At 46.2% G+C, this 26,391-nt stretch overlaps 1 protein-coding gene across 1 annotated transcript in view; it reads left to right on the plus strand.

Annotated features, from left to right (window-relative positions):
* Positions 1-1,850: 1,850 nt before the first annotated feature.
* The window catches only part of LMTK3 (lemur tyrosine kinase 3), a 37,064-nt gene continuing 12,523 nt past the window's right edge, over positions 1,851-26,391 (plus strand). Inside the window, exons 1-10 of the mRNA XM_061588700.1 lie at positions 1,851-1,938; positions 5,994-6,127; positions 8,235-8,385; positions 11,926-12,002; positions 12,817-12,935; positions 15,487-15,574; positions 16,679-16,827; positions 17,501-17,585; positions 21,027-21,148; positions 23,028-23,177. Coding sequence (XP_061444684.1) covers positions 1,851-1,938; positions 5,994-6,127; positions 8,235-8,385; positions 11,926-12,002; positions 12,817-12,935; positions 15,487-15,574; positions 16,679-16,827; positions 17,501-17,585; positions 21,027-21,148; positions 23,028-23,177 — 1,163 coding nt within the window. The remainder of the gene's footprint in view (positions 1,939-5,993; positions 6,128-8,234; positions 8,386-11,925; positions 12,003-12,816; positions 12,936-15,486; positions 15,575-16,678; positions 16,828-17,500; positions 17,586-21,026; positions 21,149-23,027; positions 23,178-26,391) is intronic.

Genomic DNA, 26,391 nt, shown 5'->3' on the forward strand with positions numbered 1-26,391 from the left:
GTTTAGGCCTGTTCCATCACAGACATCCTGTGTTCACTGAGAACAGGACTGCACCTACTATCCCTGCCTTCTGACACCAATGCACCACTTAGACATGCCCCTGGAGCCAGAGTTCCCAAGGTCTGTCTGAGCACAGGCCCCTTTTCAGACTGAATGTGTGGGTGTCAGGCAGATGGGGCCATTGGGTAGATTGGCACTGGGAGTGTGGCTAGTGGGTCCAATTCTCCTTCCCTCTCACTAGTTCATTGAGGATATGTGTGTGATGGGTCATCTGAAGATTTCTTTTTCTCTCTGGTCCAAATATGACACTTTCACTGATATGCATGAGGCAACGTGTCTGGGTGATACTGAGAAAGAGACCCTATATGACATAAAATACATAGTGATGGTTTCATGACACCATGTGAGTAGAGTTTAGTTTGCCATCGAGAAAGAGCAGGGCCTTTTCAATCCTGGCCCCCAAGTCATGGAATTCTCTCCTATGCATTCCGGGGTCATTGTTGCACATTCCTCCACTTTCTTCTGACCATTTTGGGATTTTGACATGGCACCACTGTTTTAGCTGCTGGTTTTACCCCTACCCCTTTTCTTAGTTTCCTAATCAATGCCTTGGATTCATTGTTGTTCACACAACAATGAACTGCTTTTGAACTGATATTATTTTTAATTGTTGTGAACTGCACTAGGGTAAATAAGTAAAGCAACACTCCATATCTATGTGTAAGACTATTTTTGCAAGCATGAAATATTATGCATGATCTATTATGAGGTGTGTGTGTGTGTGTGAGTTCCAGAGACTCTATTTATGCCTCTGTGTGTGTGTGTGTGTGTGTGTGTGTGTGTGTGTGTGAGAGAGAGAGAGAGAGAGAGAGAGAGAGAGAGAGAGAGAGAGAGAGAGAGAGAGAGAGAGACCCTATTTATGCATATCTGTTTGTGGAATTCCACACTCAATCTGGGAGATGCTGAGTGTGTTGTGCTATTCATGTGCAAAATACCCAGCTCCTTTTTGCAGCCCCCCTCGCTGCCCTGGACCCTTCTAATCCCTCCATCCTTCCCTGGTCTTCACCTTTTTGCTCCTGCGCTCCCTACTGCTGCTACCCAAGAGCAGGTCTCCATGGTGATAACACCCCCCCATCCATTCCTGCATCCTCCTCCCTTCAGCCTAAGTGACATGCCCATTGTCCAATCCACAACCCGGGTTGGAAGGGAGGGCTTAGATCTCCATCAATTTCCCTGCTACCCAGGGAGCAAGGATCCGAGGGGGAGAAAAACACCCAACCTCCCCCCCCCCAGTTTTCTCTTCCCCCTTTCTCTCTCTCTCTCTTTCTCTCTCTCTCCTTCCTTTTTTTCAGTTGGGTTTTTAGGTTTGTCTCCTTCACCTCTTCCCCACCCCTCCCTCTCCCCCGCACATCTGCTTCCTTCCATTCCCTCCCCCTCCCCATGTGAGATCACCTATTGTTACAATCTCTGTCTTCAACCCCCCCATCGCCAGTTCGCTTCAGCCACCTTTGATATCCTCTGCCCCCCCCCAATTTATTTTCTTTTTCATTCCCTCCCCTTCCTCGGGCAATGAGAGAAGATGATCGCTGGGAATGAGATCCAGGTAGCAGCTAGCCAAGCAGTCGCACATCCTCGGAAGGATGCAGGCGACAGGATCTGTTGGGTACCATTGTTCTTGGCTTCTTCTGCTCCGTCCCATCGTTTCTGGTGGTGACTGATGGTCACCGTGCCTCCCCTTTTCCTTGCTTTGCTGGGTGGCTGATCTCTCTCCCCCCCCATATCTACGTCTTGAGACCTCTCCCCGCCTCTCTCCCCTCCTTCCTGATCCATGATCCCAGACTCCCCCTAAGATGCTAAGACAAGGCCCCTTCCTTCTCCTGGCTGTGTCCATGTCGTATTTCAACCCAGAGAAAGCTTTGGCAGCGCCTTCGGAAAACGGTGAGTCTTGGTGGGTTGCGAGGGTTCCCATTCATCTGTGGCAGCCCCCCTTCTGGTTGGCCTCCCTCTCCTCCACCATCTGTGACCACTTGTTTGTGTGATGATGGGTTACCTGCCCAAACCTTTTCCATACAAAGTGGGGTACGGTGGCAGACTTGGGGGTTTCTTCTAGGCAAGAGCCTGGTGATGTCTGGATTAGTAAATCCCATTCTGGAGGAAAGGCTGGGATTCCTGTACAGAGTAAATTAATCATTGCTGGTTTTCATCCGATACGTTAACGCCAGAAGTGGCATTTGCTGGTTGTTGGATTTGTTTTCTTCTGACCCTCTTGGTGGTGGTGGGAATTGGGTAAAGCTGGAGGGGCCCAAGGAATGGTAATAGAATTATTGGGGGTTAGGGAGGGAAGATATATGTTTTTGTATATGGCAGGGGTCCGTAATGAGAGCACAGTACCAAAGATCTGGGATTAATATTTGCATGTGAAGATAACATGGGCCATGTGTGTGAGGTGGGCGTGATGTCTGTGCTTGGGAGGTCTGTGGCATCTCCCCAGTATGTAGCATGAAGCCACGTTTGGTCTGGCAGCCATCTGTAGAGAGTGGTGTGACTCAGTATGGATGTGCCCTGGGCACTGAGGTCTGTGGGAGAGTTTTGTGGGACTCAGTGAGGGGTGTGTGTGATGGGGTTGGCAGAGCTCTCAAAGAGCCAGTAGCATGTCTGGGATGGAGAAGATGCTGGAGAAGTTCATGAAAGGTAGGGTGGCTGTGGAGATAGGTTGAAAGAGAGAGGAAGGTGTGCGTGTGTGCAGGCAGGTGTGTCTAGGGAAGGATGGATGGATATGCGTTGATGGGATCTTATGGGTAAGAGGAAGTGACAGAAGCTCGTCCATTGGATAGTGTTGGAGGTGGCTCTGAAAGACCTCAACCCTCATCTGTAAAATGGGAGCAATAAAGACTTTCCTCAAAACATTAGCGTGCGGGGTGTGTGTGTGTGTGTGTGTGTGTGTGTGTGTGTGTGTGTATGAATGACAGAGATTAGAACTGGGAAACAATGTTTGTGGTTTTCCTGGAAGAAAGTGGCTGCCTCCTATGCGAAAGAGGATATTGCACTAGATCAACTTTTGGTTTGATCCAGTAGGGCTCTTATTTTCTCTGATACACACATAATTACAAACATTAGTTTCCCACGATTAATTCTAAAACATTGCTGGATAAGAAGGCCTATCAAACACGTCATGAGGTTTGTCTCACCCTCCCTTGGATTAGACAAATTCCATCCTATTCTTGACAAGGTAGCTAATGAATTTTATTTCATCGCTGGCGATTTCAGAACCCTGTTATCCCTCTTGTTGCTACAACTGGAAATTTCCCTCCTAAGTTTTAATCAAAGCTAACTTTCCCCTTCCCTCTTGCCACCTAGTTTAGTCCCTCATGCACAACTCTTCTAATATTTATCTCTCTCTTTCATCTCTTTTTCTATACATATTCTGATGCCATACTGCAGCCTGGGCATGCAGAGGTGGTGCTCAGGCTACCATTGGCTTACTTGCTATGACATCACCATGAGTTCTGGGCTGCGTGCAAATGGGGAGTTGGCAGACCTTGGACCTTTTTGGCCCATGTGCTTTCTTCTGCAGACAAGGGCAGATAAATCCACAGGGAAATAAAGGAATGTTCTAGTTGGTCACTCAGGGTGGGCTAATCAGGGCTACTTGGGTAGTGTAAGAAGATGCAGAGGCAACATTGTTTGGGGGGAGGGAAGGCCCATGACTGTGTGATGGGCTTAGGACAGAACATGTGGTGTTTCCTCCTCCTTCATCAGCAAAACGTCTATGGGTTTACCACAGACTATTTGCCAGGGTTTCTTTTTACATAGCCTGCTGTGAGAATATAGTGGCCTGTTCAGGTGGATTTCCAGTTCTGGCATAACTTTTTATATGTGTAGTGGAAAACTCCACCAACATTGTCCCAAAATCTTTCCCAGGGAGTGGAACTTAACATTGGGTCTGGCATATAGAAAAGGGGCATATCCTTAAACTGGTTAAAAAAACCTGGGAATTGTAGTTTTTTTGGAAGTAGGGGCCAGAACTCCCTTACCAAACTACAATTCCCAGAGTTCTTTTTTTGGGGAAGCAATGACAGTTTAAGAGTATAAAACAGTATATATGTCCATAGCACTGTCTTGACTCTTTAAACAAGATCTGAAAAACTAATCTGTATAGTTTCAGCTTAGAGATCTGCTTCTGAGGCACTGAGTGAGATGGATGAACAATTGGGACAAATAAAATAATTGAAAGTGGGTTGGGAAAAAGTGTCTATAGGGGCCAACGTGGCATCAACACCTGGCATGATAGGGCAAATGCTTGGGCCCTCTAGGACTGGGGCCATCTCCCATTAATATATATTTTGCCTACCACTCCAATAAGAAGTGCCAAGGGAAGCAGCTGCCACTGCCACCATCTTTATTACCTAGAATGCATTTCAGCCTCAATTTCATGGAGCCCAGAGGCATTCTGGGGAAAGAAAGATGGAGCAGCTGCCTTGCTCAGTGCTTCTCCGCTGTGCAGAGTGTTGTCTGATGTCACCAGGCCTTGTAAGGTTTTTTTTGGGGGGGGTGCACAGGTTGCAGGCAGCGGGAAGTGGCAGGAATGTGTTGTGGTGTTCAGCCCAACACTCAGCCAGAGAAGTGCTGAGCGAACTATCTGCAGTAAGCTGCTGTTATCTGCATTTCTGTGGGGAGGCCCAAGGCATGGTGCTGGGGAGAGCCAGAGGGCAGCTTCCCCATGGGCCCTTCAAACTGGGTGCTGACCCTCTACTGGGGGATGAATGAAGCTTGTGTGGTAGGAGGCCTACGTGTGGAAAAAAAAGAGGACACTGGAGGTATGTGCGTAGGAGGGTAAATAACGGAAGCAGTTTCTGGTGGATGAGGGGTGGAAGAGTATTTGTGACCATGGACGGAAGGAATGGATTATGTCCAGGGAGAGAAAAGTAGGGAGCCAGATTTGCAGAGGAATAGCTGAAATGTGGAGTAATGGATGGCTGGGGAATGGTGCTGTATGTCCTCAACAGATGTGTAAGGACTGGAATCACAAAGGCCTTGTTTACATCTTGAGGTTGAAAAGCACGTCCCCCGCTAGCTTCTGTTATCCATTCTATTGGATCAACTGCATCGCGGTCCCAAGATGCAGTGCTGGAAAACAGGGATGCTTGCTTACTGCTCTCATCCCTGGCCCTACCATTAGGCAGAGTGAGGCAGCTGCCTTATGTAGTGGATGCTGGAGGGTAGGCAGCAACAGGGAAGTTTTGGAGGACACAGCTGTGTGTATCCTGCATCTCCAAAGCTAGCCTGCTGTCCTCAGGTGAGGTGGAGGATGCTATCCTGTTGCCAGTGCTGAAGTAAGATGAGGATTGCCAGGTTCAAGGCCTGAGACTGATCCTGTATCTTTAGGAGAAAAGAAAGTCAGCCAAGTGCAGGTGTTCTTGCAACCCTGTAATGGGAAAAACCACAAGGTGGAATTCTCCCTTCCCCCTGGGGGAACACCTGCACTTGGCTGACTTTCTTTTCTCCTAAAGATACAGGATCAGTCTCAGGCCTTGAACCTGGCAACCCTAAGTAAGATTCACCTTCCAGTCTCATTGTACAAGTAATGGGGGGGGGCAGCATCATGCATTTTCCTTCAGGCAGCAAAATGTCTTGGCTACTTTGGGACATTTTAGTGGATTCTAATAAATAAAGGCTGTGTATACACCATACATTTAAAGCACATTTCCTCCCCCCACCAAGAATCCTGGGAATGGTAGTTTGTTAAGGGAATTGGGAATTATTGCTCTTTGAGAGTAAACTACAGTTCCCAGGATTCTTGTGTTTTTTTGGGGTATGTGCTTTAAATGTATGGTATGTAAACAGCTGCATTATCTTATTATGGATTGTGGATTTATTTATTTTTTTGTTGATGGGCAAACATAGCTCTAGACATTTTAAAAATGTGTTTTAAAGATAAGTCCTATTTTTGGAATGCTTGTCCCATTTTCTTCTATCTCTTGTCTCCCCTTTAGATGGTTTATTCCAGGGCCGGGCTCCCCTGGCCCCTCCGTATGCTGTGGTCCTGATCTCCTGCTCAGGCTTGCTGGCCTTTATTTTCCTTCTCCTCACCTGCTTGTGCTGCAAGCGGGGTGATGTGGGGTTCAAGGTGAGCCAGGTTGTGGAGAAATGAGGTGGACATGTCATGCTTTCTGAAGGGGATTTTTTTTAAAAATCTGTTACTGCAGGCTGAAAGGTTTTATGGTTTTGCAGTCTGTTTATTAAGTAAAGTGAAACTTAATGGCATCATGGATTGAAATGTGTAGTTCCCTAAGACAGGAATGAGACATGTGTGGCCCTCCTGATATTGTTGGATTCCAGATCTCATCAGCCCATTCATCAAGGCCAATGGTCAGGGTTGATGGGAGTTGGAGTCCAATAACATCGGAACGGACACAGGCTCCCCATCCCTCATGTGTAAGAACATGTTGGTGGGCTGGCCTTGCACTAGGAGTTGGCCAGGCGAGGCACTCCCTGAGGACCCCAGTACTCCAAAGGGGCCTCTATCAGCCTGACTTGCTGCCCACTAACTCACTGCCAGGCCCAGGTCCTATCCACAGAGGCCAGGTAGCCAACAGCCTCAACCTTCTACCTCCCTGCCTTGCTGCCCACTAAGGCCACATTCACACCATTTATATATTTCACTATTATTCCATTTTAAACTGTCGTGGCTTCCCCAAAAGAATCCTGGGAAGTGTAGTTTGTTATGGACGCTGGGAGTTGTTAGGAGACTCCTATTCCTCTCACAGAGCTACAATTCTCAGAGTGGTTTAACAGTCAGCCCCTCTTCCCAGGGAACTCTGGGAATTGTGATGGGGAATAGGGTTCTCCTAACAACTCTCAACACTCTTCACAAAGTACAGTTCCCAGGATTCTTTGGGGGAAGCCAAGACTTTTTAAAGTGGAATAATAGCGGAATAAATGTATGGTGTAACTCACTGCTGGGCCCAGCTCCTATTCACAGCGGCCAGCTAGCCAACAGCCTCAACCTTCCACCTTCCTTGGGCTCCGAGAAAAGGCCAAGACAGTCGTTCTTCTTCGATCCGGGCATTCTGGGCAAAGTGGCTAGCAGTGGCAGCTGGTGGCTGCGTATCAGTGGGGCAGTGAAATCTGCTCTGGGGTTTTAGGCCAACCTTCAGCACCTTGGACAGCTGCTTGAAAGTTTGGACTAAAACCCGGTGTGGATTCCACTGCCCCATTGGCATGGAGCTACCAGCCCCTACTGGTGGCTAGGCATTGCCTGAGCCACTGCAGTTTGCCACGATAGGTAGAAAGGCCTTTTAAACTTAAAAAAAAGTAGGTTTAAAAAGTCTTTCTAGTCATCTTGGCAAACCACAGAAATGGTTGGGCGGGCATTCTCCAGGCCACCTCACCAGAATGCTTGGCTCTGAAGAAGGAGGCCTTTGGCCCTTTCTCAGAGGCCAAGTGCCGAGGAGAGTAGCAGAGAAGCTGCTGTTGCTGTGGTGAAGAATATTTTTAAACAAAGTAAGAGAGAGGACATGACAGCTGGTATAGCACAGTGGGGAGGAGAGCCAGGCTGGGAGTCCAGAGTCTGTGAGTTTAAATCCCCGCTTGTGTCTCCTGGGTGTCAAGGGCCAGCTAAAGATCATCCCCACAGTGAGTGGCTCAGGGGTTACGTGCCCTGCCACCTGTGCAGCCGTGGGCAAGCTGCATAGTCCCAAGGAGCCCAGTTGCCCCCCAGCTGGCAGTTGCCAGTTGCTTGTGCTGCTGTGGCAAGCTGAGCAGGCCCTAGCCAGCTGTGGAGAACTAGCCTCAGAGGGAGGCAATGGTAAACTTTCTCTGAATACCTCTTACCATCAAAGCCCTATGAATACAACCAAAAAAAGGATTCATAGGGTTGCCATAAGTCGGAATCGACTTGAGGGCATATAACAACAACAAAAGGGAGAGGGCAGGGGGAAGAGGAAGAATGGCAGTGCTGCCTCTGCAGAGAGCAATATCAGAGGCGGCATGGGGGAGGCACTTTGGTTGTGGGGGGGGCATTTGCCAAACCATACTGAGGGCCCCATAAAGTCTGGCACTGGCCCAACTAATGGATACCAACACTCAAGGGCAGCAAGGCCATGAGGAAACAGTGAGACTGCTATTTCAGGCAGCAAAATGTAAAAACCTGCAGAAAGGCTCCCAGGCTTCCTTAAAAGACTCAGGCCTCCTTTTGATCTTCATCCTTATGTCCACTTCTGCCCACCTGGCAGGAATTTGAGAACCCTGATGGAGAAGAATATTCCGGAGAGTATACACCACCTGCAGAGGAGACCTCCTCCTCTCAGTCTATCCCAGATGTCTACATTCTGCCTCTCTCGGAGGTCTCGCTCCCACCCTCCAACCAACAGATGCCCCAAACAGGTAAGATTCCTGCTGTTTGAGGGGAGGGGGGGCATGCTATTGTCTTCCTCTTCATCCTTCACGTTTTCCATACCAACCTTGCTCCACAGAGATAGCAAAGGCTAGAGTGACAGGTGGCAGAACTTCCAGTAAAAATGGAAAGGCACTGCTAGTTATGACTGAGGTCATCAACCTTTTTGGCCCATGGGCACATTTGCAAACTGGGAAAACGGCCATGGGCACCCTCCCTCCCACTAACGCAGTCCACCAAACACACACCACAACCTATTATCTCAGCTACAATGGAATGCTGCTTACAAGCCTAATGCTCAGTGGGGGAAGAGGTGGGGGGAGGTTACCCAGCAGGCACTAGGGAGGGAATACTTCTTCAGGCACATGGGCAGCCACAGGTGCCACATTGGCTCTACCAGGGTTATGAGATTCTTGGGTACAGCGTGGCATTGCTCTAGGCTAGGGGTAGGCAAAATGGTGCCCTCCTGATGTTGTTGGAATACAACAATGCCCATCATCTTTCACCATTAGCCATCGGCTCCTCCAAATGACCTGCTTGTGGACCATTCTGTCGTCACATTTGCTAGCCCAAAGCTTAGACGGAGGTTTGACAATAGCTGGTCTTTGTTGAGCATTCATTCTGACATTTGTGGGGAGGTTAGATGACAACGACCATTCCTCCTGATTTACTTGCATGGTGGTTATATATCTTCTCACTAATCAGTGGCTTGTCCCACACTTCTTGGTGCATTTCCCCATAATTTTCCTAACTGCAGGACCTACATGTTTTCTTAAAGCAGATTTAGTGCTTTAATCCACTTTTAATTGCACAAACCTATGTTTCTGGTGTGGGATTGAATCCCTCCTGCAAAATACTCACCATTTGGAGGTGTTCCATGCTGGTTGAAAAGACAATAATGCTGGGACAAACAGAAGGGAGTAGAAAAAGAGGAAGTCCAAAGAAGAGATGGATTGATTCCATAAAGGAAGCCGCAGACCTGAACTTACAAGATCTGAACAGGGTGGTTCATGACAGATGCTCTTGGAGGTCACTGATTCATAGGGTCGCCATGAGTTGTAATTGACTTGAAGGCACATAACAACAATAATGCTGGTTGGGGCTGATGGGACTTGCAGTTGAACAACATCTGTAGGGAATTCTGATGTCAATCACTGCTCCAGGCGCTGGCACCTCTGTGTCCTATACACTTATTCATTATTTATTTATTTATTGCATTTGTATACCGCCCCATAGCCGAAGCTCTCTGGGCAGTTTACAACAATTAAAACATTAAAAACAAATATACAAATTTAAAAACATATTTTTAAAAAGCAATTTAGAAACACATGCTAAAATGCCTGGGAGAAGAGGAAAGTCTTGACCTGGCGCCGAAAAGATAACAGTGTTGGCTCCAGGTGCACCTCGTCAGGGAGATCATTCCATAATTTGAGGGCCACTACTGAGAAGGCCCTCTCCCTTGTTGCCAGCCTCCCAGCTTCCCTTGGAGAGGGCCTTTGATGTTGAGCGTAGTGTATGGGTGGGTTCGTGTCGGGAGAGGCGTTCCATCAGGTATTGTGGTCCTAAGCCATGTAAGGCTTTATAGGTTAAAACCAGCACCTTGAATCGGACTCGGAAACATAAAGGCAGCCAGTGCAAGCGGGCCAGAATCGTTTTTATATGTTCGAACTGTCTGGTCCCTGTTATCCATCTGGCTGCTGCATTTTGCACAAGCTGCAGTTTCCGAACCGTCTTCAAAGGCAGCCCCACGTAGAGCGCATTGCAATAATCTAACTTGGAGGTTACCAGAGCATGGACAACTGAAGCCAGGTTATCCCTGTCCAGATAGTGGCGTAGCTAGGCCACCAAGTAAAGTTGGTAGAAGGCACTCGGTGCCACCAAGGGTACCTGAGCCTCAAGTGACAGAGATGATTCTAGGAGAACCCCCAAGCTACAAACCTGCTCCTTCAGGGGGAGTGCAACCCCATCCAGGACAGGTTGGACATCCATCATCCGGTCAGAAGAACCACCCACTAGCAGCATCTCAGTCTTGTCTGGATTGAGCCTCAGTTTATTAGCCCTCATCTAGTCCATTGTCACAGCCAGGCACCGGTTCAGTACATTGACAGCCTCAACTGAAGAAGATGAAAAGGAGAAATAGAGCTGCGTGTCATCAGCATACTGATGGCAATGCACTCCAAAGCTCCGGATGACCGCACCCAACGGAACCCCATACTGGAGAGTCCAGGGTGCCGAGCAATGTTCCCCAAGCACCACGTTCTGGAGCCAACCCACCAAGTAGGAGTGGAAGCACTGGAGTGCAGTCCCTCCCACTCCCAACTCAGCCAGTCTTCCCAGAAGGATACCATGGTCGATGGTATCGAAAGCCACTGAGAGATCAAGGAGAATCAGCAGAGTCACACTCCCCCTGTCTCTCTCCTGACAGAGGCCATCATACAGGGCAACCAAGGCTGTTTCTGTGCCAAAACCAGGCCTGAAACCCGACTGAAATGGATCCAGATAATCGGTCTCATCCAAGAGTGTCTGGAGCTGGCCTGCCACCACTCGTTCCAGGACCTTGTCCAGGAATGGAACATTTGCTACCGGCCTATAGTTATTAAGATATTCTGGGTCCAGGGAGGGTCTCTTCAGGAGTGGTCTCACTACCGCCTCTTTCAGGCAGTCAGGGACCACCTCCTCTCACAGAGAGGCATTAATCACTTCCCTGGTCCAGCCGGCTGTTCCATCCCTGCTAGCTTTTATTAGCCAAGAAGGGCAAGGATCTAGCACAGAAGTGGTTGCATGAACCTGTCCAAGCACCTTGTGAACATCCTCAAGCTGTACCAGCTGAAACTCATACAAGAAATCGGGACAAGGCTGTGCTCTGGATACCCTGCTTGATTCACTTGCTATAACACTGGAGTCTAAGTCCTGGTGGATGCTAAATATTTTCTCCTGGAAGTGCCTAGCAAATTCATTACAGTGGGCCTCAGATGGTTCTACCATGTCCTTTGCATCAGAGTTGAAAACCAGTTCATTTTTTACAACGGGAATACCAATAAGGACGTGTTGTAAAGATCTTGGCCTTTAGGGGCTTCCTAAACTTATAGGAGGGACCATCGAGGCAAGCTCATGATGTAGAGCTAGCCTCACAGCAACAGCATCACTGCCATTTGCTGGGATGGGGTGGAGCAGAGCGGCGGTGAGGTTGGGCTGGTTTGGGAGCACTGGCAGAGCCAATTCAGCCCTTCTGCCAGTGTGCCCATACCTCCCTGCCCTGCCCCAGTAAGTGGCAGCGACAACGCTGCCAGGAGGTTGGTGTCATCCTGACCCAGCAGCTGCTGCTGCTAGCTTATTTTTTTTATCATTTATTTATTAATTAGATTTATATCCCACCCTTCCTCCCAGTAGGAGCTCAGGGCGTCATTCCATAGCGGCTTTCCAAGTAGCTTTTGAGTGTGGGAGATGAAGGTGGGAGAATAATGCTCAAGCCGTTGGACCAGGTGTCGCATCCTGGCTTCCGTTACTAAGGCACTGTGTTCCTCTTTCAGATCTAGTGAAACACTTGGGGCTCAGCAGGCAACACCTCAGTTATCTGCAAGAGATTGGGAATGGCTGGTTTGGAAAGGTGAGTAACATCTTCTTCAGCACCGATTGGGGGAAATGGCTCAAGGATGTGATTGTGTTAGGGGACCCCCAGTTTTTTCCAGTGAGAGCCAGTTTCATTGCATAACTGATGTGGCAGCGGGCATAGCACAGGGAATACGAAGAGCCATCCTGAGGGTTTTTTCCAATTGAAATATTGTTATGCTGTCTTATAATAAAGGGGTTGAAGCAACTTACAACAACAGAGTAACAAGACAAACACATATGCAGATGCACAAAAATGAAACAATAAATAGGAGCGTAGGAGGTTGCCTCAATCAGACTCTTGGTCCCCCTTAGTTCAGCATTGCCACAGAGCTACCGCCCTTCTCCTACAATCAAATCAAAAATGCAGGCAAAGCAACAATTAAAAAGAAATCTCGAAATTCAGTAGAAGGGATAAAACAATACCTACAGCCAGCTTACAGATACAAAAAAAACGTGGCTATTATAAAGGTGTTTGCCCGGCACCAAAATGACATCAAAGTGAGAGTCCCTCGGAAGGGCTTTCAATAGACAGGGCACCATGACTGAGAAAGTCCTCTCTGTCCAGGTGCCCCTGTCAGATTGGGGGGAGGGGCAGAGAGAGCGCTCCAAAGATGACCAGAAGGGCCGGGTAGTCTTATGTGGTCAAAGGCAGTGCCCTGGTACCCAGCTGTTTAGAGCTTTGTCGGTAACCACTAACCCTTTGAATGGTGCCCGTAAATGAAATGGCAGCCAGTGCAGCTCTTTAAGAACTGGGGAGATATGATCCATATAGTTGGTCCTAGTTAGTAACCGTGTCTTCTGTTTCACAGGTAATCTTGGGTGAAATATTCTCAGATTTCACTCCGGCGCAGGTGGTAGTGAAGGAGTTACGGGTGAGTGCTGGGCCACTGGAGCAGAGGAAATTCCTGTCAGAGGCCCAACCATATCGGTAAGAAGCAGAAGAAACTGAAATGAGAGAGAAAAAATATGGAGCAAAACATCCCCATAGATAAAACTAGCCCTGTCTCAGAGGTGGCTTCAGCAGGGCTAAAGGAGGGATTCCAAATAATGGACTATTTTCATATCCTACCTCAAAAACTTCAAAAAGTAACCCCTCCCCCCCATATGTACCAATATCTATTGGATATTGAGATTGTGTCTGTTTTGTTAGTAGAAAATCAGGTATCTTGTGTGGTCACCCAGCAATATTTAAACCTGGAAAAGAAACTGTCAGGCAAGCTAGCTCACCTCTTCTTTTTGAGTGCCCACCTATTTTGTCAACCTTTCATCTTAATTATTTGTGTTCCAGTTCCTTCCTTATAGTTTGTGTACTTTTCGGGATGGAATCTTCTGCAAATCTTGATGTTGAGCTTATCTGCACAGAGTTTTTCTAATTCCTGTCTCACTCCTTAGTCTTGACAAGAAGTGTATCCTCCCCCCGTTTTGCTAAAAATATAAACAATTCTTGCATATTATTTGCATTATTACACATATAATATGATATGCCTACTACTATACACATATATCCATATACACTCCAGGTTTCCTGAAGTTACCGAAACATAAAGGGATACACACAACGATGCACATAACCATATAAAAACACTATGTATTAATTAGGGATGTGCTAGAATTCTGCCCAATTCTGATTTGGTATTGAATTTTCAATTAATCTGCTTATTCATTATAGTCGCAGATTGGATTTTATGTAGTGATTTTTTGTGGCTATTTTGGAAACAGTTTTTCTTTTTAAAAAATCTGTCTAAAATATTGATATTAATATCAATATTTTTTCTGAGGGGAAAACCACACAAATTAGTAAAAGCAGCAGCTTGCAGACAAAGAACGAACTTGAATCGATACCAGCCTGTTAGGTCAACTGAATGCTTTCGAACCAGCACCAGAACCATCCCTAGAATTAATAGGTGTGTAATATTATGCTGCAGATACACTACATCATGGGGCTTGACTCTTCTACATGTATAATACACTGTTTTCTTTGTGTATATTTTTGCATATAATTAGATGGGCTTTTAAAAAGAAAAAACAACAATAGTCAGGCACTTGATACCAGAAGTGTTCTGATGCAAGCAAAGCTCAATTTGATTAGAACTGCTCAATTCTATGTATAAATCCATTTCAAACTAATTCCCCTTCCATCCCTATGCACTTCCCTTGTCCCATGTGCAGAGTACTTTTACAGGCAGGCTTTTTTTGGAGCAGCGATTAATTGTGTTATTGGAATCCCATCTAGCTTGGCCCTATTCCATGTTGATGGAATAACGGGAAAGAAAAGTAGGGATGGGGGACAAATTCAATTCAGTTTGCATTTAAAACTGAATCTATCACATTCACACTTTCTGAAACAATATGAGAACCAGAGCACAGGCCTCCATCAAAATTCACACTTATCCAAATTTTATGATGCAGTTCCCCAACCAACCAATGTTTACAAAAGTGCATATATTATGGGAAAGTGCTCAAGAAAGAATGTATCAGTGAAAATATCATACAAAAATGCATTATATTAGGAGAAATTGCTTGCAAAATTGTCTATATTCATCAAAATTGCATACAAAAATGTGTTTATTAGGAAAAATTTGCATTAAAATGCTGGAGAATTTTCATTTTAAATTTTCAAAAAATCGCAAATTGCTGCAGAAATGTGGAGAACTGAATGTAAGACTGGAACAAGGAGAAATGGAGAGAACTGAAATGGACAGATCCAGGGTCGGCGCCAGGCATGCCGGGGCCCTTGGGCACCAGCCTGCCCTGGCACATGCACACACACATGCACACACGCCCCACCTACCTACCTTTCCCTTGGTGTATGCTGCCCGCGCTGTGCGCACATGCCTGCCGTCAACCAAGATGGTGGCTGAGGCTTCCCTAAGGGGCTGATGCCTCCACCACCATCTTGGTTGATGACACACGTGTGCTACATGCGCGTATCCCTTCCATCAACCAAGATGGCGGCAGGGGCATCAGCCCATTAGGGAAACCTTGGCCGCCATCTTGGTTGATGGCAGGCTTGTGCCCGCAGTGCCACCAACATTTACGTCAAGGGAGAGGTAAATGGGGCATGCAGGCGGGCGTTGCAGACCTGCACAGCAGTAAGGGGGTGCCTGGGAGCTCCCTCTTGCGATCTGCGGCAGGGTCAGGAGCTGATGCTGCCATGGATTGAGGAAGGAAACGCTACCCACCCACCCTAAGGAGGGACCCTTCAGGGGCCCCTTGGGACCCAGGGGCCCTTGGCCAGGGCCCAACCTGGCTGCCCTTTGGTGCCGGCCCTGGAAAGATTTTTCCACCTCTTGTTGAAAGACTTACTTGAGACCCACACAGCACAAAGGCTAAAACACAACTGGGGCACATTTCAACTGATCGTTCAAAAACTGAAGCCATTAACAGAAACAGGTGCTGCTTCTTTGTGATAAACGGAGCCAAATCTTCTTTTCCCCTCCTTTTTCTGTGCTTCTCTCCATCCACCCCTTACCCTCAAGAAGTCTCCAGCATCCAAACATATTGCAATGCCTTGGCCTATGCACAGAGACCATCCCTTTCCTGCTTATCATGGAATTCTGCCAGTTGGTAAGTAAACTTATGCCAAGATGAATTTGGGCAGGAAAACTATTCTCACTCAGATTCTCAAATTTCTGTGTGGGAAACACCCCACCCACCCCCAGTAATCCAGACATTAGGTTTGGGTGTGGACATCCATCTACTTAAAATCTACATTTATAATTTATATATGTGGGAGTTAATCACCCCTTCCTCGCAAAGATCTAACATCAGATTTGCATGTGGAAATCCCTTTGCCTCAAAATCTGGATTTTGAGCCTGGTTACAGAAATTTCTGAATCCCAACGACAGATTTTCAATGTGTTTGGGGGAAAGTTTTTGTTGACTAAGCAGTATATAAATCTTGTTAGATAGATGAATGAATGAATAAATAAATGGAACATCTTTCCTTCAGATCCCAATTCTGAATTGAGGAAGTTGGAAGTTGGAATCCAACAACATCTGGAAGGCCACAGGTTTCCCATCCCTGCTTTGAAAAAAGTAAAATCTGAAAATTTAACCAAGGGTGTGCCTGGGTTGTCTGCTACCCCATGGCTGTTCCCCACATTTTAACATGGCAGGGGGTGTTCTTCTTTGAAGCAGTCTCCCAAATGCTTGCCTACCATAAAATTATGATTAGGCCTTTATTATTATCATGCTTCCTAGCATGGATCATGTGGTCTGACATTATATCTTTGTTTCTTTAGAAGTTTGGGTATTCAGAATGAGATTAATGCTACCTGCCCTTCTAGGTATGCCCTTTGTGATGTTGTCACATAGCCAAATCTACCTGCAGGTTACGTCCACACCATATATTTAAAACACATGGTCTCCCCCTAAGAATCCTGGGAACTGTAAAGGTGCTGTGAATTGTAGCTCTGTGAGGGGTAAATTATAGTTTCCAGGATTCTTTGGGGGAAGCCATGTGCGTTAAATATATGGTGTAGATGTGATCTACATGACATTGTCATAAAGTCAAATTCGATTATGGGCAGGAAGTGAATGCCTCTTCTTGCTGTTTCTCCTCCTTTATATAGAAATGTTAACATACTAAATTCTGGGAAATTTACCTGGATCTACGGGAGGCATTGTGCTACCTTTGCTGACCCCTTTTCTCACTTGGTGTCCCTACAGGGAGATCTGAAACGTTACCTTCGAGCTCAGCGCAAAGCAGATGGGATGACTCCTGATCTTCTGACCCGTGACCTCAGCACACTACAGCGCATGGCCTATGAGATCACGCTGGGAGTGCTTCACTTGCATAAAAACAATTACATCCATAGGTAGGGCTTGGGGCTGGAGACCATGATTCTTGGGTTCTTTAAGAAGGAAATGTGGAGCTGGATCTTAAAATAGGAGGGTTTACAATCAAACTCAAGGGGCATTTTTGATGAAAATGGGTTTGGTTTATAATGTGGTAAGAGGTAGAACTCCAGATACCTATGTGAGGCAAATTAGATTCATTTGTTTAGAGTCTGATCAGGGCGGCGGGGGGGACAAAAATGTGAACCTGCCAATCTGCTAAAGCCTTCTGCCCAGACCCTACTCTGGGTACCCCACCTATGGAGGTGAGGTGAGTATCTGTGGCAGAGAGGACTTTTTCTGTGGTGGCACCCAAAGTTTGGAGTGCTTTATTGTCATTTAGCAGAGCAATCCTAAGGGGTGGAGGAGTGGCTCATGGTGGCCAGGGCAGGAGATAGTGGCCTTTTTTTCTTTCTTCATTTCAGTGGGACTTGGTTTTTTTAAAATCCCCTCATAGGTTTCTAGGAGGCGGATTACCTATGCCAGCTCCAGGTGGGTGTTGTTGATGGGCCTTATTTTGGGATATCTTGGGGGAATGGAGGGGCTTTGGATCCAGGGCCAGCCCTATCTGCCTCCACTCCCAGAATACTCCATTTCGGGGCCTACTGCCAGTGGAAGATTGATGCAGATGAAGATTTTTTTATCCCTCTGTAGTGATCTGGCGCTTCGGAACTGCTTGTTGACCTCTGACCTCACAGTGCGTGTCGGAGACTATGGCCTGTCACACAACAACTACAAGGTGAGGGGGTGGGGCTATCCATACCACCACAAGGCCCTTGTAGGTGGTTCTGGGAGGAGCATCAGGTAGAGATTGTGTCTGTACTGTGTACAAAAAGTTCCAACTTCTGTCCAGGCATTGCCTGCGTTCTGCGGCCAGAATAACATTATGCAAAGGAAACTGATTGGCCTGTGTTTGCTTATTTTCCCCCCTGCTTCCAAAATAATGTCTTCGAAGGATCTCATACTGTTGGTTAGGGTTAAAGGGAAGGGAGAGAAGCAAGAGTACAGAGGTTGGGAAGATGTGCTTTGTGGGAGCCAGTACCTGCCAGCTGAGTGCTTGGAGATGGAAAGCCATGCAGAGCAATGAACTTCATCACAACTGGGAGCCCTATACACTGCCACATATTTTTTAGTGCTGCAGGGGTTGCCAGCATGACCCCCATAGAAGCCATGGCACCTGTGAAGGCTTTCATGGGCACCTCAGGCAGAGCTCCCAGACTCTGAGCTTTCATTTTAAAAATTAAGTCTCTAGCCTTCCTAGAAAAAAAGTTATGAAGCAAAATGTGTAGGTACCCTCTGTCATGGCCCCTTCAGAGGACTCAGAGGAAGAGGCAGAGGCAGAGTTGGCAGACCCAGGAGAAGGAACTTGTGGAGCCCCTGAGGGCACAACTCTGGCTGTTCCCCAGCTGGAGAATGTCCAGGACCTGGCTGAAGCCCCTCAATCGGATTCTGGGCATGAACAGGAGGCTCCCCTCCCCCCTGCAGAAAGGAGACGCCAGCGAGTAGCACAGCAACGAAGGAAGAGGTCGGGTCGTTTAAGGACAAGCAGGTCTGAGCAGCTGGGAGACTAATCACGGGCACCTGGCTTAGGGAGTCTGTTATAAAAGGCAGTTCATGGCTGCAGCAGACTGCTGACTACAATGTCGGTTGTGACCTCTTGCGTGTAACGCCGTTGCTAGCCTCTAGACCTTCGAACTGGACCCCTGGCTTTCTGAACTCTGATGCCCTACCTGGACAACGCTCTTGGACACTGCTACTGGTTAGTTTGTCAAGCCTTTCTTCTGCCAGCCGGCCTCCGTTATCTGCCTGGCCTTGACTGATTTATTGCCCAGCTAACTGCCGGCTGCTTCGTTACTGCCCAGCCCCCAGGCCTGAAGCTGACACCCTCCTAACTGATTTCTGTGAAATGAGCCATCCTGGCTGCTCCTGCCTTTCAGTGGTTTTTAGCCAATGAATGAAGTCAAAGCTGTGACAGATAAATGAATTGTTTGGACACCAGGCAATAGGAATCTTTGGGGTCCTAAAGACCTGCTGTTTCTCAATCTCCTTTAATACACTTTTTCTCCTTTCATATTTTCTGGTGCTTGGAATCTCTGTCGTTTGCCCCTTTCCCCCCTAGCAACCAGGATGGACACCCCCATGGCAGCCATTTTCTGACTGGTGCCCACAGCACTCCTTCAGAATTCAAAATGTGCTCATTGGTCCAAAATGGTGGGCAACCTGAGGGTGGGCTTGATGTTGCTCTGCTGCATTCTGGTCTGATGTCCCTAGACACTGCTCGTGCATTTTCAAGCTACTTTCCACAGCCATGAGGTCTAGAAACTTGTTTGTGGAAGGATATTCTCAATGCGAAGGTTGAAGGAAAGTGTTGATTGACTGACATAAAACAGTTACGTCCTGCAAATGAAGCAAATTTATGTTGTCAGTTTACAACAATATAATTATCAATGCAACTGGTGAGCAGTGTAGGCTGGTGGCTCTGATATCAGTGGGGCAGTGAATCTGCTCCGGGTTTAGTACGAACTTTCAAGGAGCTGCCCAAGGAAGCACCTCGGACAGCTCCGTGAAAGTTAGGATTAAAACTGAGAGGGGATTCTCTGCTCCACTGACATTGGAGCTGCCATTCTCCGCTACTGGTGAGTCTTCCAGAGATCTCCACTGACCAAGCAAGAGGTGGTGGTGGGTGGACATTTATCCTTCTTGACTCATTGTCTTCAGAGGGCATTGCAAATATAAAATTCTACTGGGCTGAGATCTGTACTTATTACCTAAAGTCAGGGATGGGGAACCTCAGGCCCTGAGGTCAATTGTGGCCCTCTGGGCCTCTTTATCCGCCCCCCAGGATTCTCCCTAGGCAACCCCCCCCTGTCAAGCCACACCCTTTACCAGCCCTGCTTTGCATTGCCCTTGAGCGCTTTTGCCTGGCTGGATTGTGTCCTTGAACTCTGATCCTGCCTCATGCTTGCTTGGATGAAAGACAAAGAGGGATGTGGGAGAGTAAGAAACCAGCCTATTGTAGAAAAGCAACATATACATTGAAAGATCCATCCACTTTTGCCTCCAGCCCTGCACGCGGCCCCAAAAGGTTGCCCAGAAGGGAATGTGGCCCTCGGGCTGAAAAAGGGTCCCCACCTCTGTCTTATTGGGGAGGGTCTCCACTGCCTTGAGCTATTCCACATGCCCTGTGCCCAGGAACAACAGTGAACCAATTTGGAAGAAAGGGGTTTTGTCGCTTTTTCTGGATTGGTTTGCAAATATGACATTCCTGGAACTGTCTTCCCTTTGTTATCATGACTTGGGTCTGTCTCTGTCAGTTCATTGAAGCCATTCTGCTAGAAGGTATCCTCCCTAGGCAGCACCCCGATATTTTTTCGGTAATGAGTTGCAACACCTGGTCAAAGTGAAACTCTGGATTCTTTTCATGAAATGGCTCTTTTCATAAGAAACCTGAAACCTCATTTATGCCTTCACTGGCAAGCTGGCTGATGATGGGAACGAAGGGAGGACTGACAGCCAGCCAGCCATCCCTAGGCATGCCGAGATGCCATCTAGAACATGCAGTGCCCTGCAGATGGGGTATTATTCCCTGATGTGGGTGATAAGAAGGGAAAAACCGGGGAAAGAGGATTGGAGAGAGAGACAGAGAGAGAGACAGAGAGAGAGACAGAGAAACAGAGAGACAGACAGACAGACAGACAGACAGACAGACAGACAGACAGAGACAGAGAGAGAGACAGAGAGAGAGAGAGAGAGAGAGAGACCGGAGCCTCTTGACCTTCCTCTGATGAGGACTCTTCTGATGAGGCTCCCCTGGCTGGGACCTGACACTGGTGCTTCATTGACGGTGTATTTTGCAGCATGCTCTTGACCCAACAGCAGTGCATTACTGGTGGATTTATTCTGCTTTATTCGTTATAAGTGGTATTGGGTGTGACCGCCCCAATATCATCAAAGCACAAATCGCTATGAATGTGCAATAAAAAAGATGTCTGGAAGGGCCCTAATAAAGCAGAACAAATCCACCACTAATATACTATTATTGTGTCAAGAACATGTTGCAGAATACAACCACAACAAAACACCAGTCTGGAGGAACTCCGTGTCCCTATCTTCATCTGTAAAACGTTGGAGAGTCTGCAGCTTCCGTCCGGCTCCAGCCATTTCTCATTTCTGCTTGTAGGAAGACTATTATATCACCCCAGACCGACTCTGGATTCCTTTGCGTTGGGTTGCTCCGGAGCTGCTGGATGAGATGCATGGAAGCCTCATTGTGGTGGATCAAACCAAGGCGAGCAACGTCTGGTGAGTCCCAAGGAGCGCCCACCTCGTGATTGAAGGAATTCATAGTGCAATCCTATATGTCTACTCAGAAGTAAGAACCATTGAGTTTAATGGGACTTACTCCCAAGTAAATGTGCATAAGATTGCAGCCTCCTGAGTTTACACTTTTGCACCCCTAGGTGCACCTTTCAGTTGGGATACAGCTGAAACAGACATTGTTTTAAAATTCTCCAGGGAATGCTCCTAACTTGAATTTGGTTGCAAATGTTAAAAGTTATATCCACCTAGTTCAGCAGTGGGGAATCTCCAGCCAATGGGCCTAATTAGGATAAAAGTCCTCCCCAAATGGCTTGCAAGGCCGTTTTTACTAAGTCATGTCCACCCACCCTACCCCTGACATCACTATAAAGATGCAACAAACTGGAATTTGCTGGCAGTGAGCTTATCTGCAATCCCTACAAAGCCCCGTGCCTTAGCAACCACCATTGGTCAACTGAACGATACTTATGAAGGCACAACAGGGCTTTGCTAGTTCCCATGATCGTTTGATTGGCAGTGCTTGCAAAGCCCTTGCCTTCAAAGTCTTTACAGGCATTGCTTGGATTCAAACCGCACCTGCAAACAGTCATTTTTCCTCTTTGTTTGCAAGTGCAGTTTCAGTGCAAACCACCTCTGCAAACAAACTTCAAAGAGGTTCTTTGAAGGTAAGCTGTGAGCACCAAACAGCTGATTGGCGCTGACAGTATGCCTTCACCCGATTGGCACCAAGAATGAGTCTTTTTGAAGTGGTTACCTGATGACATAATGGCATCAGGTGATTGACAGGTAGATACTCACTTGTCAAAATTGACCCATGGGGGAGGCAAGATACGACCCACTGGTTGAATCCAGTTCCCCACCCTGACCTAATGGATTTGAATTTTTTAAAATAACATTCTTCATTGGTTTAGGGATTTTGAGAAGGTTAGGCACCTTACTGCTGTTTCTATTCTGCTTTAATTTCTGGTTATGTTAAAATGTTTTTAATGTTATTTGTTGTTGTTGTGTACTGCTGTATATGTGATAATGTATTGTTAGCCTCCCATTAGGAGGAAGGGCAGAATATAAATACAAGCAAACAAGCAGACATACAAATAAATAAACCAACCTAGGGTATAGAATATTCTGACTGGTGAGTTAATACTTAACTTTATTTCATTTAATAGTGTTCCAGAAGTATTTAATACAGTTCTTTAAAATGCCTCTAGAAATCAGCATTTGAGATTTGGAAATTTCAGAGTCAGATTTTAAAATGGTTGAGATTGTGCTTTTGTTTTACAGAGCAAAAGGTGCTATCTAGTACCATCTGAACTGACTTGTAGTAATGGAACCCATATAAGCTCCTGATACTACCATGCTCTTTCACACTAAGGGGTAGGAGGAGGGAAAGGGCTGCAGCTTCACAGTGGTTTAGGAAATGCACTCTGTATATTCTCAGAGGCATTTGAATCTCCAAATATTCCAGGACCCAACTCTAGTTATTGTAGCTCAGTGACAGAGCATCTGCCTTACATGCAGAAGGCCTCAGGTTCAATCCCTGGTGTCTCAAATTAGGGCTGGGAAAAGCCTGAAACTCTGGAGAGAAGCTGCCAGTCAGAGTAGACAGTACTGAGTTAGAAGGACCAATGATCTGACTCTGTGTAAGACAGTTTCCTATGTTCTTAAAACAAATTCCTGGCTGACACAGAAATGAAGCCCTTTATTGTTTGGGCTGAGTTTTTATGGGACTAAATGAGAAAGGGTAAAAATGGGTGGGGGCTACAAGACCCAACCTACAGGACCTGCATAAATCCTCCTCTAGGGCCCATAGATCTGGGCTTGCTTTTCTCTGTCTTGATCTCCTTTGTTGCTTTATTGCCAGGTCAGTGGGGGTGACCATCTGGGAGCTTTTTGAATTTGGCTCCCAGCCTTACCAACACCTCTCTGATGAGGAAGTGTTGGCTTTTGTCATCAAGGAGCAGCAGATGAAACTAGCCAAGCCACGCCTTAAGCTTCCTTACTCTGACTATTGGTAAGTTGATTCTTCTGTGCGCCCCCACCCCAAAAGTGTTTGGCATCCAGGACCTCATCCAAACAGAGTGAGACCCACTGGTTGGGATATCTTCCTCCCTGGATCTCTTCCATCCTTGACATCTGTTATTGCCTCCTGGGCACCACCCTGTGATTTAGGAATGCTGCCCTGTTCATTAAGATTGTTCTTGGTCCTCCTAATGTTCTTCCATTCTTCCCTCTCTGTGATCCTCCAACTGTTCCTCTGCCTGCCTGCCAATTTCTCTCCCTGCGCTCTCATTCTGCCAGGTCTTCCTCTGATTGTGACGTCTCTTTTCCTTGCCTGTTCTTTCTAGATCCTTTTGGCTACATCGATGGTCTGTAAATTAAATCCTCACTCCCTTGAGCTTTGTATTTTCAGACCAGCCTTCCGGTAGCTGTTGCTTTTCTGGACTGTTGATTTCCTTTTGCATGCTGTTAATATTCTCGTAAAGATGCATCTCCGTCATAGGCTTGCTTGCTTTATTTATTTATTTATAACTTAGATTCAGTACTAAACGTTTTCCCGTAACAAAGAGAGTCACACCATTGCATCCACGATCCCTACTCACAAGTAGAGGTGGGAGAGGAATTTAAGTCAGTTTGCTTTTAAAGGCGAACCTAGCTAATTCGCACTTTCCGAAACACTACTGAAACCAAGACACAGCCATCTTTTGAAATTTGCACTTCTCCAAATGTTTCAGGGCAGTTCTCCAGCCAAGTAATGTGTACAAAAATGCATACACGAGGGTAAAAGGTACAGTAAAATGCACATATTAGTGAAAATAACAAACGAAAATGCATTATACTAGGGGGAATTGCTTTGAAAAAATGTGTACATAAGGCAAAATTGCATATTAGGAGAAATTTTCACTAAAATGCTGATGAATTTTTCACAAGGACCTTTTTTTAAATTTCAAACTGATGCAGAAATGAGGAGAACTGACCTTAAGATTGGAATGGTGAGAAACGGAGAGAAACTGATGTTGCCATATTCTCCAACCCCAGCTCAGGACCACCATCCATCTGTAGTGACATGTACGTGATACATAACCTGGCGTAGATATACATAACAAAAGGGTGGGAAGAAAAAGAGGACAGGAAAAGGAGGAAAGGGTTTGTTTTAATTGGGGAGGAGGGGGTTTATTGCACTAAACCTCAAATTTGACAGAACTCTTGAGGGGATGAAATTCAGTCGCGATGCTCAACACCGCTTTCTGCAAACAAGACCAGATGTCTGAGAACTTCCTGTTCTCTTATCTACAGCACAAAGTTTAGTTTGTTTACTATTCATTTCCCTACTCCGGGAACCTCTGAAACGATAGTTCTGCAAGAATGCTCCAAAGTAGGATTCTTTGGAGGAAGTCAGTATAATTAAACTAGTGCAGAGCACATAAAAACTTGAAATGTAGGTAGGCTGTTAATGCCTCCTCAAAACTTCATTTTTACAATCCAATCCTATTTTGGGTGGGTGGGTGGTTGTAAAAAGGATGGAGCTCTCCACAGGCATACCTGAGGCCTCCGAGGTAGATGCATTCATCCTGTCGGTGAAAACAGATTTCTGCCCTTTTCAAATGCCTGACAGCTGTTGGAGATAGTATTGCTCTGCTAATGATAGTTTGTTTTATGGACTATGGTTTATGAGAATACTTATGAGAATACTCCTCTACTTCTTATGCCCAAATAATCAGAAACAGAGAAAAAAATCTACGCGCATAAATTTGTCTTGCTGACTATTTTCAATTATTATCATTATTTACAAAATCTGTAGCCTGCCTTTCTTAAAAAAACAAAAATGGACCTCAAAATATAAAATAGAAACAGGAGCAACGATACCATTCAGTTATCATAAACGCTCAATTTAAGCATAAAAACAGTAAGCACTTAACAGTTAAGTATTCGTTCCCAGTTCTTCTTTTATATAATTTATTTGTATCTCTGGGCCTTTTATTTTTGTTGGTTCCTCTTTTCTTCTGATGCCTTTGATGTACTGCCAGTGATATTACTAGTGATAAGAAGCATAATGGCCCAGTTCACATGCCACATTAAACCCTAGTTTACAACAAACTGTGATTCAACGTATACAAGCAGTGTGCTCGTGCATGCTGCTCAAAACCTCCCGTGGTACTTCTCCCTTTCTCCTTTTACTGCTGCACTGTGGACTAAACAAGCCAGAGGTCTGGCTTGTTGTGGCATCTGAACCTGGGATTGTGCTTTGGTTCCTCCAAACAAACCACAAGCGGTAAGCTATGGATTAATATGAACCAGACCAACACTTCTTGTTTTGTCCAGGCCATGTTGTGCATCATTTTAAAGTTTTTTTTAAAATTATTTCTTTGTGGTTGTTGTACTACTTAAAAAAAATTCCTTTGAAGCCAAGTGGTCTCTGTTGTACCACTCAAGTACGGGAGCTCTTCTAGTCTTTGAAACAAATTTTTTAAAATGCAGCAATCAACAGCAACACGATTGTTGCTCTCCACAACAAGGACTCTTCCAATGCAGGAGATTCCCTTTTCTTTAAATGGGTGTGGGGAACCTTTGGCCCTCCAGATGTTGCTGAACTACAACTCCCATCAGCCCCAGCAAGCATAGCCAATAGGCAGGGATGATGGGACTTGTTCAACAACATTGGGAGGGGGCAAAGGTTCCCCATCCTTGCTTCAAAATTTTGTTTTTATGCCTGTGCACACTCCCTCACATTCCATCCCTCACATTTCCAAGTGGGACTGGAAAAGATCACTGTACGAAACGCTGGAGAGCTGTGGCCAATCAGTGACAGTCATACTGAGCTAGAGGAATCAATGGTTTGACTCAGTATAAGGCAGCTTCCTATACCGCTACACTACAACAGTTCCCTTACCCTTCTAAATAATTTGCTCTTTGGGCTGTTTTAACATCTTTCCCCCTGCCCCCCTCTACCTGGTTTGCTCTTCTGATATTCCAACCATTCTTCCTTTTATTCCGACTGTTACTTTTCTGTGTATGCTTGTTCTTCTGAATATCTGTCAAGGCTCCCAACTGGCTTTCTGACTGTTCTCCTGACCTCCCTCCTCCTGACGGCTCTTCCATTTGTTTCTGTTTGTTTTCGTGCTTAGGCTCCCTTTTGTTTGCATCAGTTTTTCTATCTCCACCTGTTCCTTTTGATGATCAGCAGTGTTTGTGACTGTTCTTCTTTTTGCAACTCTTTTCTATTATTA

This window comes from Rhineura floridana, chromosome 11 (genome assembly GCF_030035675.1).
Source record: "Rhineura floridana isolate rRhiFlo1 chromosome 11, rRhiFlo1.hap2, whole genome shotgun sequence".
NCBI classification, from domain to species: Eukaryota; Metazoa; Chordata; class Lepidosauria; order Squamata; family Rhineuridae; genus Rhineura; species Rhineura floridana.